This window comes from Zingiber officinale, chromosome 8A (genome assembly GCF_018446385.1).
Source record: "Zingiber officinale cultivar Zhangliang chromosome 8A, Zo_v1.1, whole genome shotgun sequence".
Taxonomy (NCBI): domain Eukaryota; kingdom Viridiplantae; phylum Streptophyta; class Magnoliopsida; order Zingiberales; family Zingiberaceae; genus Zingiber; species Zingiber officinale.
The window spans coordinates 35754226-35771120 of NC_056000.1; the positions used below are offsets into that span (position 1 = coordinate 35754226).

Consider the following 16895-nt stretch of genomic DNA (forward strand, 5'->3'; position numbering starts at 1 on the left):
TTAGTCACATTTGTTGCAAAAATACTTTTAGGGATGACCTCCCTAGTATTTTTAGCTTGCCCACTAGGCCTAGAGTTGGTTCCATAGCTATATAGAACCCTATGGTAAGAAATTACATCCTTCTTGGTTTTAGGTTTGTATCCCAAACCCTTATGACCATTGGATGACTTTGATACTTCTAGACCTAGGTTTTGACTCTTGAACCCTTGTGTCATATTTGTGATTTTTCTAAGAGTCCTCTCTAATTTATCAAGTCTTGACCTCAAGACTTGATTTTCCTTCCATAATTCTTCAACCTTAGGTTTTTCACTAAAACCTTGATTTTTCTTCTTCTTAGGCAAATACCTAGAATCCTTAGGGTTCTTGCCTAAATTCCTATCTACCTTTCTAAACCGAGGTTGAGAGGTTTTAGCATGATAAGCTACATGATTTTCCTTAACTTTATCATGCCTCCTATTTTCATGGTAAATAGCATTGAAATGATATAAATTGGAACTATCATGCTTTTTACCATTATTTAAGGGGATAGGCTCAATAAATGATACCTTCCTTTTTACCTTGAAGGCTCCCCTTGAGTTGTGCTTCCTCCTTTGGCTTTGACCACCTTCTTCCCCTTAGGGCATTGACTTCGGTAATGCCCCTTTTGATTGCAAGAGAACACACAATGTGCTCCTTGCTCTTCTTTGTTCCGGGAATGGTCTCCTTGGGTTTCTCCTTACCCTTGGGTGCCACTTGACCCTTCTTCTTGGCCAAGTTGGGACACTTGCTCTTGTAGTGCCCATTCTCCCTACACTCAAAACATATAATATGATTTTTATTATTAATTGAGATATTTTTACCTTCACATGTAGGGATGACACTTGGTCCTCCATGTGATGTGGATGTAGAGGGTTTCTCTTGATCCGATATTGATGCTCCTCCATTTAATTTAGCTTGACTGGTGGAGGTGAAAGCTTCTTCATCCTCTTCTTCTTTTGACCCAGATGTGGAGACTTCTTCTTGCTCCGGGGTCAATGATCTACACTCCCCCTCAATCCTAGAGGTGGAGGCTTCATCATCTTGTACATGGAACAAGGAGTATGCTCCCTCCTTGTTCCCTTCATTGCATTCCCTCGAAGATGAAGCTTTTTCTTGGACTTCTTCTTCGGAAGTTGAGCATCTTTCAACTTCGGAGTCCTCCTCTTGCTTTTGATTTTGCTCCAATGAGTCACCCTCTTTGGATTCTTCTTGGATTGGTGCAGTGGAGGGGATCTCATGAATTGATGCCAATTTGCTCCATAGCTCCTTGGCATCCTTGAACTCTCCAATTTGTGCCAAAATGTGGCTAGGCAATAAGTTGACCAAAAGCTTGGTCACTTTATCATTTGCCTCGCTCCTTTGAATATGCTCTTTGCTCCATTTGCTTTTCTTGAGGACTTTTCCCTTGGAGTTCTTTGGAGCTTCGAAACCTTCCATAAGAGCAAATCATTGTTCTATCTCCACCATTAGGAAGTTTTCGATCCTTGATTTCCAAAGATCGAAGCTTGTAGATGTGTACGGTGGAGCCACCCTTGTGTCAAATCCAAGTCCATCTTGGAATTGCATCTTGAAGTTGAGCTTCGTGAATTCTTTGACTTTGATGAATTTGCTCCAACTTCTTCACCCTCTAGCTTTACTTGTTTTGTTTACCCCTTCCGGCGATGATTCCGGTGAAGAGCGACCTCGCTCTGATACCACTTGTTGGGACCGAAATGTAGCTAGAGGGGGGGTGAATAGCTCGTCGCGTGCTAGGTGCTCATTGTAGCTTGTTTCTTCAGAAATACGCAGCGGAAAATACAGAAACAAACTACACAATGATAACAAGGAGGGTTTACTTAGTATTCACCTCACAAGAGGTGACTAGTCCAAGGATCCACACCTACTCACGCACCCTCCACTATGAAATCACTCCTTTTCGGTAACTACCGAAGGCGGAGAAGCTCTACAAGTTCACACTACAAGAAGAAAGGGAAAGGATACAAAATACAGCACAAGCTTACAAGGAAACCCTAACCCTAGCTTTCTTCTTCAGCTGTAGATCCGCCTCTTGACTTGGAAAACCCCCAAAAACCTTCAAGATCTGGTGGTGAGAACTTTGTGGAGAAGCTTTGGAAGCCTTGTGAAGATCTGAGATGAATGCCATAAGTTCTGCTGAAGGAATCGAACGCTTGCAGCTAAATACGACGCCAACGGTCGGATCCCGATCGATTGCATTGCTCCCAATCGATCGGGGAGGCTTTGGATCGATCCAGAGCGCCTCTGTGCTCTCGGGAAATGCCTGGATCGATCAACGGATCGATCCAGGGCTTATCGCGACAAATCACAGCTTCTCAATCGATCCACTGATCGATTGGGGCCTCTGGATCGATCGGCTGATCGATCCAGCAGGCTTCTGTGCGCTCGCGACTGCCTCCCAATCGATCCACTGATCGATTGGGACAAAGGTTTCTCGCGGGGACTCCCAATTGATCAGCCGATCGATTTGGCTCCAGCCAATCGATCGGCTGATCGATCCAGTTGCTGGTTTTTACCCAAAACCAAGTCCCAAGCCCCTCAAACCAACATCCGGTCAACCTTTACCTGTTGGTATATCATGCCTAGCATCTGGTCACCCTTGACCTGCTAGGACTCCCTCACCAAGTGTCCGGTCAATCCCTTTGACCCACTTGGACTTTTCCTCATCATGCCAAGTATCTGGTCACTCCCTTGACCTACTTGGACTTTTCTTCCTCGTGCCAAGTATCCGGCCAATCCCTTTGACCTACTTGGACTTTCACCAGATGTCTGGTTAACCTTAATCCATCTGGATTTCCCCGTGCCTGGCTTCACTCACCAGGACTTCCTTTATGCCTAGTTTCACTTACTAGGACTTTCTTTTGCCTGGCTTCACTCACCAGGACTTTCCATCTGCCTGACTTCACTCACCAGGACTTCCAACTGCCTAGCTTCACTCACTAGGACTTTCACCTAGCTTCACTCACTAGGATTTTCTTCTGCCTGGCTTCACTCACCAGGACTTTCACCTAGCTTCACTCACTGAGATTTTCTTCTGCCTGGCTTCACTCACCAGGACTTTCACCTGGCTTCACTCACCAGGATTTTCTCACTGCCTAGCTTCACTCACTAGGACTTCCACCTGGCTTCACTCACTAGGATTTTCTCTCTGCCTAGCATCCCAGTTAAGACTTCCCAATCAAGTATCTGGTCAACCTTGACCTACTTGATTCTTCTTCAACCAAACCTGATCAAGCCTTGATCAGTGGAGAATTGCACCAACAATCTCCCCACATGAACAACTGCACCTACATTGTTCATGTGTCGTCTGCATGTATTGGCAAACATCGAAACCATGACCAAGACTCAAGCTTGGTCAACCAGATCAACCTTGACCTTAGAGATATTGCTCCAACAACAGTTCATACAGTACTTACTACAATTCTTTTTTTTCCTTATATTTTATATTTTTCTTTGCGTGCAGAGGAGGTGAGTTTGTATTGGGGATATTTCTCTTTATGTTAACTAGTGTGCTCTATATCTTAGTTGTCATTCAAGCTTAGTAACTCCTATTTAATTGTACCCAGCTTCTTTCTGAATTTGTCTGAGCTATTTACTTATGAAAATGTTAACTTTATTCTTCCATTTGTTTTAAAACAACTTTGAACATTTTATGCCTTATCTTAAATTTACTTATTTCCAAACCTTTGCCTGGTGTTAGAATCATAATATTAATATTTTTACTGGTTTAACACTTTAGAATTACTTCAAATTTGTTTTTTTTTTTTGTTTGAAGCTCTATGTTCCCTTTCTACATTAGAAGTATTTACTTGGTATTCGAAAACAAGGGTGAAATTGATGATATTATCATTAATAGGATAAACGAATGGATGCAAGAAATATATTGTGAGGTTCTAACCGTTGGAATCCTTGTAACTTTCCAAAGTACTTCATGAGTAACTCTTCTATTCTCTCTGATGCTTTATTGGCTTGCTTCATTAATTGTTACATGTTATCCAATTGTTTTCTACTTGGGCAACTGAAGTTTTTTTCCCCATTACACAAGCGTTCTCTTCTATCTTTTTATTTGACATATAGTGCATAACTAGCGTTATGGGTGAAAATATCTTATTAGTTCTGATCAGTGTTAGAATGTGTTATGCTAGCACTTTCATGGTCATAACTGTTGGGGTTGTAAGATTGCAAACATAGTCCCATATTGAAAACACATGGGAAAGATCATGAGTTTATAAGAAAAAAGATATCTCCATTGGCATGAGGCCTTTTGAGGAGAGCCCAAGAGCAAAGCCATGAGGGTCTAAGCCCAAAGTGGACAATATCATGCTATTGTGGAGATATCTAAATTCTTTTCGATCCTACAATTGGTATCAGAGCCCTGACTGCCAGAAGGTTTAACCGTCGACTGTGCACAAGAGTTATGGTTTGATTGAACCATGTGAGTACAATATTGACCTCGAACAAAGAAAGTGGGGGCTCCTATGTTCGGATCAAGAGGACCAGACACCAGGCAGGAAGTCCTAGTAGGTCGGGTGGACCGAGGGGCAGGAAGACTTGGTGGGTCGAGGATCAGATGTGGGAAGCCTATGGTCCTTTGTTTGAGGGGGGGATTGTTGGGGTTACAAGGTTGCAAACATAGTCCCATATTGGAAACACATGGGAAAGATCATGGGTTTATAAGAAAAAAGATATCTCCATTGGCATGAGGCCTTTTGAGGAGAGCTCAAGAGCAAAGGCATGAGGGTCTAGGCCCAAAGTGGACAATATTATGCTATTGTGGAGATATCTAAATTCTTTTCGATCCTACAATAACTATAGAAGAGAGGTCTCCAATATGTGACTTTGCATTTGACCTTTCAATGTTTGTTGGATAAGTTTTATGGCATTGCCAACCTTAAAGTATCATGCTTTGATTTGAATATGTCACTGGGCTAAATTGAACTCAATGAAGAACCATATGATTTATATGATTGAGATCGTTGCAAATTGCCAAATAGCTATGGATGTTATGCAATTTCATTTCCTTCTATACCAGTTGCTAATTTCCAATAACATGGTGCATCAATAAGACAACAATAGTGCAAAACAAACTGAATTGTATCATCAATCCGTATGTGTTTCAGTAGGTTAAGATAATTCTTATTCGCTTACATGTATATTTTATCTTTTAATGTTTTTATAATTAGTTTATTTTTATCAGCTCCTACAACTTAATTCTGCAGATTTGATTGTCAAGGGAAATTTGTATACTCGGTCACGTGAAGATGCAGCCAGTAAGTTGCTGGAAAAGGCTTTAAAGATTCAGTTGGGAAGAGGATTTTAGCCGACATATTTTGGATTTCGATTACACAGCTATTATTTTCTCATTTTGATGTGTGTAGTTAATTTTCAAAATTTGAAGATAACATTTTCATGGATTGAATGTAGTAAATATTTAATTTTGTATTGGTGGTTTCTTTATATTAAATAAAGATTGGTTGTTTGTTATTATCACGTTACAACATGAACATTAAAGACAACGGTCAGAAACGTTGTAAAAAGTACGTAACTACAACAGATTTTTTTTTTGTGAAAAGTGATAAAAGACAACGATTTTATCCGTTGTAAAACATATTAAAATTATATACCACAACGGTTTATATATGTTGTAGGTTTATATCTGTTGTTGAAATTATCTACCACAACGGTTTTAAAATGTTGTCGTATCCTTCGTAAACAAATTTTGAGATATAAACAACAAAGGATAAAAATCGTTGTCGAATGTCTACAAAGACAACGGATTCAAAACTGTTGTCGTAGGGCAATACATTCTACAACGCCCTCAGTTATAACGATTTTTTGACCCTACGACAACGGATAATATCCGTTGTCGTTTGCAGTTTTTGTTGTAGTGTGACATCACAAGAAAGAGCTTCTACCATGTGGTCGACGATCGTGGAGAAAAATGATAGAGACAGAATCGTTAAGGAAACTTTTTTTTGGAAGAGAAACCCAGAGATTAAGGAAGAGGAAAGAGAAACAAAGGGGTTGACGGCGGAAGAAAACAGAGAAAAATAAGAAAAATTAAAATATGTAGGAAAGAAGAATAAGGAGAGAGCAAAAAAATAATATGAGAGCAATAAAATCTATTGTTCATTGATAGTTGTCCTAAGGACAATACAATATATAATGTTCAAAAATTATTTGGTCAATTAACCAATTAATAAATAACAGAATTATTCTAAGAATTATTCTGATAATTATTCTAATAATTCTAATAGAATTATTAAAATAATCTAAATACTAATTTGATTTGATTTGGTGATTTGATTCGGTCAATTCTGATAATTTTCTTTTATCTCTTTTACCATTTTGTCCATTTGCCGGTGAACACGGACAATGAGATCACTGGAGAGGAAGGTGTCAAATGATGGTTGGTTCTGCTGTGGGCTGCATTGCTCAACGGAGAGGCCAGTGCTTGTAGAGACAAGGGGAGGCGTGCAGCTTTGAAGCTGTATGAGGTATACTAGCGGCAAATTCGTCGTCAGGTGGCTCTGTAGCACCAGCGCTGCCACCGTCGTTGGATTCCACATGTCGCTGTTAATTCCACCAAGCAACAATATTAGAATAACTAAACTCATTCTCATTCCAGTCTACTATCAAATCCATTCTCATTCCTATTCCTATGCCCAAACCAAATGCCCCCTAAGTCTATGATACCCAAGTTAAAAGTTATGATTGATCAAAATTTATTCGCTAGTAATTATCAATCAAAACGGTCTCAAAACTCTACACTCTACTGCTCCGCATCAAGTCTTAGTATAGTCTCAGGACCTTTAATTCTAAGTCAACTAAAGGACAATGTTAGAGTATTTGGCAATTAAATTATAGTAAAAGTTATTACACCCACTCCAATAGTCCCTTATAATTTATCCCTAAATTATATAAATGGAGATAAATTACAAAATTAATTTATAACCGATTATTAAATTGACCAGAATACTTTGACAGTATTAGATGAGTAAAGAAAGTTATTATTCCACCAAAATGGTCATATTTATTCTTCATCAGTATATATTTTTCATCACTGTAATTTTTTAGACAAAAGAAAAACAATTAAAAGCGCCCTTTTATCCATATCATTAAAATAACTATTTTAAAAATCGAAACAATGCCACATCTATAATTTTCTATCTAAAATGTCCTACCTTACTCTTCATTCGAGTTGCTTATAACGAGGATTCAAATCTTAGGTCGGGTATTTTTTAAAATTTATGTAGGATTTGGATAACTGGTGATGATGAATGTCATGTTAGGGTCCATTTGCATTTTCTAAATTTATCTGATCACCAATCTTTTGTGTTGGACCGTCCACCTGACGCAAGGGATGAAATGGCATTTGAATAGACGTGGTAAAGAAAGCGTAAAAAGATGACTCACGCAATCGTCTAAGGATATGGTAGATGCAAACAAAATGCTTTACCGTCCTAGGCTAATATTTGCAAACCCAAGGATGAGGGTGGATTGAGATTTCTAAACTTACTGATCAAGGAATCTCCCGATGCGAGGTTTGAATAGAAGTGGTAGAGAAAGTGTAAAAAGAGGAAGGGATTCGTCAACGAAAAGGTGTTGTTTTTAGGTTTAAACGAAAATAAATTTTTATTTAAATTAAAATCAAATTTAATATATTTTTATAAGAGCCCTAACTCCGATTTAAATAGCTTCAAAAAAATAATAATAATAACATTGAACACAAGAAAAAACAGTACTAAAAGAAAGCTCATCCTAAAACAAGCAGCTAAAATCTAAATTAATTTTTAGCTAATTCTAAAAATTTAAAATAAATAAGAGAAAAAATCAAAATACTAAATCTAGAGTACGTCAAAGACATCATAACACGCTCATATCAAAGGACATGGGATGACTGTGTCAGCCACTAGAAAGATGATTTTACCTCATTCGGACTCTGAATAGTGTAATCGAGTTAGGAGGCCATGAGTTAGTCATCTTACTTGTTAGTAATCTCTCTTTCTGTAAGATCAAAAGGAAAATTAGTAGCATTATTTTCTTCTCGTTAGGGACGAATCTAGAAATAAGAGATGGACTGAGCTTAAATTATATATATATATATATATCACCTAATTTTTTTATTTAATACCATAACTCAACCTCAAAATCTAAAGGTAAAATTGATTTAATGAGATTATGCATACGAAATTTAGAATTATAAATTATCTATAACAGAATTTACATCATTTAATATATTGGGTCTATGAAATTGAATCCATTACATTAGGTGAAATCCTTATATGATATTGGTACTGAGAAATACGATGGAGAAATGTCACAGACCCATCAACATACATATAAGCATACGCGATCGGTTGCATCCATTCATAAGTTAACACATCATGTTAGTGTTACGTCAAATTTAAAGGACATAATTAATTAATTAGAAAGCTTATTATTTTGGATGACTATGTCGATCGATAAACAAATTCATTCATCCAAATTATATTTTTTTTATTATTTATGTAATAAAATTATTATATGATTTAGATGATTTATGGTGATAGATTATTTTTTAGGAATGATTTCCCTCCTAATTTATATTGTGTCACTTGATTTGTTTTCATTTGATTTGGTGTTATAGTAAGCTACATGTAAGGAAATGAATCTCATTTCAATGTCTTGATGTGTGTGCCATCACGGTAACTGTAATAGTTATTAGTAATTAATCATAAATTTAGGATATGCTACAGCCCACTACGATCATAACATAGATCCATCTCTACTTCTTGTCATAGTGCGAAGGAGAACAGTCTTATTGGAGGACATAAATTAATCATGCTACTGGATGCTCCTACATTAGATGTCACGGATTGAAAAGAACTCATCCTCAAATTTAGAATAATATCACGTGGCAACCCAGAAAAAAATCGTCATAAAAACTGAAAAAAAAAAATCTAAAACATATTTTTCACATAAATATTTTATTGCAAAACAAACGGTGGGTTAATTAGGCAACTGAGTTGCAAAATCTATTTCCATGTTTATTACAAAGCTGGTAATTATAAATGCCAGAGTAAACAACAGAAACTTGTGACCTATTGGTAGAGGGGATGAAAAGTTGATTACACGATTTTGGGGGGTGTATTTGCAAGCTGCCACACATATGATGCAAAAGGTCCCAGGGCTCTACCCCCGGCAAATTCATCCACAGGCAATGCCTCAGAAATCTCATTCAGGTCATCTTCTGTAAGCTTCACCTTCAGGGAGCCAATGTTCTCCTCCAAGTTCTTGATCTTCGTCGTCCCTGACCATCATTAAAGTAATAGTGAAAAGGCCAGTTTAGGGTTTAGAGTTTGGGGTATTCATTTTATCACTTTTTGACTTGAGCATGTAACTCAACACTTTATCTAAGAGACTAAGAGATAAACTATTTCACTTGACCAAATTGTGAAAAATGCAAGAAATCTAACTATGAGTCATTATTTACGAGGGATAGTACAAATTGCGTCGATGTACAAGTAATAGAATCATCAGTAACTTATCGAATAAGAAAGTTTTACCTGGAATGGGCACTACATCATTCCCTTGGTGGAGAAGCCAGGCAAGGGCCAATTGAGCAGGGGTACAACCATGTTTTGCAGCCAAGTCTGTTAACCGAAAATATAGGATCTTGTTCCTATCCAAATTGTCTCCAGAGAACTTAGGGAAATGAGACTGAGGAAAACAACTAGTGAGCCAACCAAGGAAGCATCTCTATATCGAAGGATTAAATCATCTCTATACTGAAGGATCATGCCTTGAGCATACAAGTAAAGCAACCATGATATAAGAAGAAACAAAATCATCACACTTTTGATCATTTCTTATGCAGTAAGAATATTGTCATTGCGATATTAAACAAAATCCATGTGCATTTGTATGTTTTATGTACCGAGGAAAAAGAAATAATCTCTGTGATTGAAGGATCGTGTCTTAAAGCAATAAAGAAAAGGTTTGAAAAGAAACAAAATTCTCATACACTTGTGATTTAAAATAATTTCTGCAATCGAAGGATCAAGTATTAAGCAATAAAAATAAGTCACTCTGGCACGAAAAGAAAAAACAATCTTCATACACTTGCAATTTTATATGTAGAGAAAAAAACAATCATCTCTACAACCGAAGGATCATAACTCAAGCAATAAAGAAAAAGTCACTGCTACTGAAAAAGAAACAAAAATCCTAATACACTTGCAATTCCATATGTACCAAGAAAAGGGATGGCGAAGAAAGAAAATCAACAATGAGATCATACCAGAACACTGCCAGGAGTCAAGCTTCTTACACTGGCCTTTCCAGCAAAAAACCCAGAGCCAAGAGGGCTATACGCGACTATTCCAATGCCAAGATTCCTGTTTCTCAACAATTTACTTTAGTTAGAAACTCTCGAGATTGGTTTAATTCCCAATTTTGTCACAAAAGAAGAATTACAAATGCTTCTATGAAAAGAATCGATAACTGATGTTTACAAAGGCAATAGCCTGTGAATCATAGTGCCAATCAACTTTTAGCAAGCCAAATTAAACTAATATTACTATGGAAGAATTAATCTTTTAAGAACATAACAAGTGTAAACATGCACCAAAGGGGAGAATCATCCAAATGGGGCTTTGATTATCATTTTCTCCCTATCAACACAGACTCAACAAGTCGATAGCAAAGTGCACACATGCATATATTTCGAGCAAAATAGAACCCATATGAACTCAAAAAGACAATTTTGACAAAGTGTTTGCTACCATCATGCAAAGTAGCAAATGATGATTTTTAATATAGCAAGAGAAAACACCTGCAAAGAGGAACGACCTCACTCTCAAGGTCACGAGTCCAGAGTGACCACTCCATCTGCACAGCAGTGATGGGGTGCACAGCATGCGCTCGCCTGATTGTATCAGGGCTGGCCTCTGACAGCCCAATGTATTTCACCTTCCCCTCCTCCACTAGCTTCTTGAGCTCTCCCATCTTGGATGCCAAAGAAAGAATATAACTAGTTAATCAATGCTAAACAGGCCTAGCTCATAAGTGTTGAAAATAAGAAAGATATTCCAACTGGAAACCAGCCATTATCTGGCTAAAAATCTGTCATTATTTGGTTGATTTACCTGTCATTATTTGGCTGTAATACAATTATTATTTGACTGGTTTGCAATGGCTAATTAACCATCCCACCTCTTATAAAATGGGGGTCTTATCTCTCTTTGAGATAATCAAGAAATCCTCTTCTCCTCGTCTTGTAGAAAGCTTGCAAAGCCCTTTTCTCTACTTTTCTTATTCTCAAACAAGAGGGGCAATCTTCCTCTTTTGCAAGAGAAGTTTCATTTTCTTTTATTACAATACTCTCCTTGGGCATTTGTGAATCCGGATTTCAAAAAGATTCTGGTGAATTTTCAACAATAAGCTTAAAAAAGTGTGTTTGATTGCTCACGGTGTCCTCAATAGGAACAGTCAAATCCACCCGGTGCTGGTAGTAGAGATCGATGTAGTCCACACCAAGGCGATCGAGGCTTGCCTCGCAGCACGCCCGCACGTACTCTGGCTTCCCGTTGATCTCGAGGTCGTTTCCTGTGTACTTCGAGATGCCAAATTTAGTGGCAAGTTGGACCTTTTCTCTCGGCAAATGCTTCAGCGCCTGCGAAAACCCCCCACCTTTTCATCCTCCAATCTCAAATCCTTAAGCAGCCAATTTCTACACGAGGGAGAGAGAGAAAGATCGAACCTTTCCGATCAATATCTCGTTTGTGTGCGGTCCGTAGGCGTCGGCGGTGTCGAAGAAAGTGATGCCCCGATCGAACACCTGTTTGATGATGCCGTTGGCTTCTTCCTCACTGTAAGGCGCGCTGAAGATCCCTGCAATGCCGTAGCACCCGAACCCCAGTCTCGAAACCTAAAAGAGAAGGGAAAGCGGCGGGGATATCGAGTAAGGCGCCCTTTTCTTTCTTTTGGCTCACGGATTGAGAACAAAGGTAGAAGAGAAGTGCATGAAAGCGATACCTCTAGTCCTTGGGATCCCAACCTCACTCTGGGCATGCTCGGGGCCTCCATGGCTTCCGATCGACGAGAGGCTCCAGAGCTGCCTCCTTCAGTGAAGCAAGCTGCCGAAACCCACGGCGTTTATAAGTCAAAACAACACCTAACTGTATTAAAATAAAAAAAGGAAAATATTTATTTAAAAAGAAAAATATTTCTTTGACCCATTAAAAGGCCTTAAATGTCAAAACAGCACCTAACGTTGTTAAAATAAATCGTTTTAATTTAATTATATATAAAAATATTTTTTATTAATTTAATTAAAATTATTTATATTTATTAAAATCACTTAAACATACACTAGTATAATTATTATAATAATTTTAAACTGATATTTATCAAATTTAAATAAAATTAAATAAATTGATAAATAATTTTTAATATAAAACATATTCTTATATAATAAGTTGAATTAAAAAGAAACACGATGATCCTGTCCGAACCAGAAGTCAACAGACGCTGGGCACGTGGCGCTCCAAGGCTCGCTGATGTAGATCTCCAACTAGTGTCGAGATGCTCCGGCTATCCTGCACAGAAGTCGAGCCGGGAAGGGGATTCCCAGCGACGACCCTCCGACGCTCAAGTCAGGTAAATCACGATGAACAAGGTGGCTCCAGAAGTCTCAGAGTACGTACCAGAATCCTCTCGCCGGTGAAACCTGAGGTTCTTTATATAGAGCGGTGTCAAGTTTGGGCACGCGTACCAAAGTGCATAAGTGTCCTCTGTCCTTTCCTAGGTATGCGGCTGTCAGAAAGCTTACCTGACCCATATCGCTACAGTCAGAGCATGCCCTCGATGGGACAGCGGAATCCCCTGCCACAAGATCTGGAGCTCGCTACAGTCAGAGCATGCCCTCGATGGGACAGCGGAATCCCCTGCCACAAGATCTGGAGCATGGCACACACGTGAAACTTACAGCTTGTCAGATGAAGAAATCCTCTGGCCTTTTCCCGTGCTCCAAACTTGTAGTCCGGGCGGACAGATACCCAAACATCCGACCAGACATTAGCAGTGGTTTACTTGTGCTTTGTGGAGACTAACAAACAGGGGTGCTTTATGACTGTGGTCGGTCAAAAGGTCAGCTCGGTCCCTGACCTTTTTAACTGAGCGTCGGAACCCCGATTTGACAGGGTTCTTCCCAACTATAAGTGCGAGCCGGCTGGACCCCTTCGGGTATTCGATTCCATCGGCCGGCCGGCAATTCAGTCGGACCGGCCGTCTACAGCCGTCCGTCCGGTCGGACCACACTCTCCTCTGGGCGGGTGACTGTTCCGGTGACTTGTTCCGGTGACTTCCACGGCGTTGACTTGGCAAGAAAAAAGGTGGGGGGCCCGCTCTTACTACCGGATCACTTGCCTCCCCTTCAAGTCTAGTCGAAGGAGGCGAATAGTCCGACTGACTGGACTGTGAGTCTAGCCGAACGGCTCATTCATGATGGTATTCTCCGCCCGGTCAGTCGTAGAGATGTCCTTGAATGAGTCAGTGATGGCCTTCACCGGATCTCCTCGCGTTCTGCGCCAATCTTCGCCATCAAGGTTGATCATACCTTCATTAAATGCTCCGAACGATTGACTGCCACGTGGAGCGATGCCATCGGAATACGGAGGCGGTAGCGTGATATTTTGATGTGACCGAAGCAATTCGAAATATACAGCTAGATGTATGCTTTGATTCCCGTGACCTGGATCCGACGGTGGAGGCCGCCCGGCCCTCACCCTATAAATTCTTCATTTCCTCCTCACCTTCACACGCCTCCGTCACCTCTACTGTTGCTCTCTGCGCTCTGGAGCTCCGGCGATCTCGCTTCTGCCCTTTGACGCTATCCGGCGCCTTTCTTCGATCCCTCTTCCCCCAGTAAGATTTTAGATCTTTCCTTTTTCCTTTCCGATATCTAATTCGCACTTCTGCTCTAGTTTTTGAAACTCCATTTCCTCGTCTTTGAAACTTCCTTTTTGATTTCTTCTGTCCCGATCATGGCCAGTTCTTCTCATCCCGAAGAACAATCCTTATGCCCATGGTATACTACCATGCGATCTCGTTTCGAACCACGGGATTTTGATATTTTGGCTGACAATTTCGAAATCCCCGAGGATATCGAAGTTCGCCTAGCTGGTCCTGCCGCTCGGCCTCACAGACCACCGCGCGGCGGTTTCTGTGTCTTTCGCGACCAATTCATCGCCGGTCTGCGGTTCCTCGTACATCCTTTTATAGTAGACGTCTATAACTATTTTAGCGTGCCGCTCGGAAGTTTAGTACCAAATACCTTTCGTCTGCTCTGCGGCGTTGTCGTTTTGTTTAAGATTCACAACATCCCCCTCCGACCGGAGGTCTTCTTTTACTTCTATTATCCTAAGCAAGCCGAGCCGGGCACCTTTATGTTCCAAGCTCGGCCCGGTCTGGTCTTCTTCAATAAACTACCCACTTCCAATAAACATTGGAAGGACTATTATTTCTACCTCCGCATGCCCAGTCAGCCAAACTTTCCGACCCAGTGGCAAGTCAGTCTACCTCCCCCTCCCGAACTGAAGAAATTCAAGACCCGACCGGATTATCTTCACGCCGCAAATGTACTAGCCGGTCTACGGCTTGACATCAACAAGCTTCTTCACGAGGGAGTGATGTACATTTTTGGCTGAGTCCTATCAGGACCCCACCAGCTTCGGTAAGAACTTTGCTTTGGCACTTGCTTTAATTGCTAAGCGATTTCTTTTCTCTTCCTATGACATCGTCATGGACTCGTGATGGCTGCGTTCTAAAGAGAAAGGCATCTTGGAGGCCGTGACCAAGGAAATGGGTATTCGGTCGGTTCTCACGAAGAGAAAGCGGCACCAGTGAATCGGAGCTCGAGCCTCTCAGCGAGGGGACAGCGGAGCTACCTCCAGGGAACCAACGGCCCCGAGGAAGGGTCCGTTCGGGAGGAGGATCAGCCAATGCAAAAGAGACGCCGAGTGGAGACACCGCTACGCTCGGCTACCTCCGCGGTCCAACCCTCTGACCGGGCCGCCTCGACTGCGAAAGGGAAGGCGCCTGTGCCCGAGACCATTTCGTCCGACCGGACGCCTTCTGACTGGGACGAGCTGACTGCTCCGGTCGAGGCCACTCCGGTCGAGGCCACTCCGGTCGACACTCTCCCCCCTGCTCGCCGTTCAGTCCAACGTTCGACCATCCATTCGCGATCTTCTGCGCCAGCTTCTGATCCCGGTCGGGCGATCCCTGGTCATGGCCGCACAGTACGGGCTACTCTTCATCTCCCTACTGAAGAGTTGCTGCCAGAAGCTGACCGGACAACCGTGCCCGAGCACACTATTACTTTGAAAGGGCCCCTCGCCGAGATGTGGGCCGACGCTCGGGCGCGCGTAGCACTGATCCCTCTCCAGAACTTAGCCAACAGCCACATGCAAGCGGCTACGGGGGTAAGTTCTTCGTTGTTTTTTGTTTTTTGTTTTGCCTAAAATATTTCCGCTCGGCTTCTAACAACTGCGCCTTCTCGTTTCAGAGGTGGGTGGAAGAGATAGCAGTTTCCAGCCGTCTGGCTATGGCGGACGAGGAGATAAGGCAACTGCGGGCGGCAGGTGGTCCGAGCGGCTCCCAATGACCTTCCTACTCTGAGCTGCAAAAAGAGCTGAAGAAAGCTCAAACTCTGCTGGCTGCTGAGCAGAAGAAAACAGCTGACCAGGCCCACGCCCTAGCCGAGTCCGAGCGACAGGTCAAGTCGCTTGACACAAAGATAACTCTTGTCACCACTCGGAAGAACACATCCATCTCCGATCTGGAGAAGAAAAACGTGGAGGCCCGGGGCCTGGAGTCGAAGATAAAAGAGCTGACGGAGCAGCTCGATCGGGAGAAGGCAGGCCGCTCGGCTGATGCGGAGAAGATCGAACGTCTGAATGAGGCCCTCACAAGCTCCCAGGCAACCTTCAAAGAATACCAGGATGCCGAGCCGAGCCGAGTCGCCGCTCTCCGACAAAGCCACATCCGATCGCCCGAGTTCTCGGAGAAAATTTGCGAGCGGATGTACTCGGCTTTCGACTTGGCCATTACGGCTACTATGACCTATCTGAAGTCGAAGGGCCTTCTTCCGGAGTCCACCAATATTCCGGCCGGTGATCAGGTGGAGCTTCTGAGCAACATTCCGAGGGACCTCTACGACTACATCGAGTAATTCTTGTAATTTAGCCGCTCGGCTGATCATGAACCTTTTTGTATTTAGGCCACTCGGCCTAAGGTTTTAATTTTAATGAAATGCTTTCCTTTCGTGTATTTTATCTTCTTGCACTGTCCCCTTGCTAACACTTGTGCTGTCCGCTCATCTCCTGTCACATCACACCTTTGGAGAATCGCTGGAGTATTTTCTCCAGCTCTTCCGTTCGGCCGCACATAATTCTGTGTTGCTACCAAGAATCGCTGGTTATGAGACGATCCGAACCTCTCGATGTTCAACCTCGGAGCTCGACGGTTGGCCTGCTCGGATTATTTATAGACGCCGACTCGTCTCTTGATCTTTAACGACGGTGCTCGTCGGCGCGGATATTTATAGCCGGTCGGCGCGGCTCTCGATCTTTAACGACGGTGCTCGTCGGTCTTCCGCTCGGAGGGTTTATAGACGCCGGCTCGTCTCTTGATCTTTAACGACGGTGCTCGTCGGCGCGGATATTTATAGTCGGTCGGCGCGGCTCTCGATCTTTAACGACAGTGCTCGTCGGTCTTCCGCTCGGAGGGTTTATAGACGCCGGCTCGTCTCTTGATCTTTAACGACGGTGCTCGTCGGCGCGGATATTTATAGCCGGTCGGCGCGGCTCTCGATCTTT

At 41.9% G+C, this 16895-nt stretch overlaps 1 protein-coding gene across 1 annotated transcript; it reads right to left on the reverse strand.

The window, feature by feature from the left end:
* Positions 1–8985: 8985 nt before the first annotated feature.
* Positions 8986–12195, reverse strand: LOC122008457 (perakine reductase-like). The gene is made up of 7 exons (XM_042564199.1): positions 12052–12195; positions 11777–11944; positions 11486–11689; positions 10850–11022; positions 10316–10412; positions 9582–9735; positions 8986–9325 (listed from the first exon to the last, which is right to left on the reverse strand). The coding sequence occupies exons 1-7, from the start codon at positions 12100–12102 to the stop codon at positions 9144–9146; spliced, it is 1029 nt and encodes a 342-aa protein (XP_042420133.1). The 5' UTR covers positions 12103–12195; the 3' UTR covers positions 8986–9143.
* Positions 12196–16895: the final 4700 nt, after the last annotated feature.

Bases quoted from the DNA above. Each gene is read 5' to 3' on its own strand.
- LOC122008457 (XM_042564199.1), bottom strand. From the start codon at position 12,102: ATGGAGGCCCCGAGCATGCCCAGAGTGAGGTTGGGATCCCAAGGACTA. The intron at 11,945-12,051 runs GTATCGCTTTCA...CTTCTCTTTTAG, and splicing joins TGGGATCCCAAGGACTAGAG to GTTTCGAGACTGGGGTTCGG. The intron at 11,690-11,776 runs GTTCGATCTTTC...GGGTTTTCGCAG, and splicing joins ACGAGATATTGATCGGAAAG to GCGCTGAAGCATTTGCCGAG.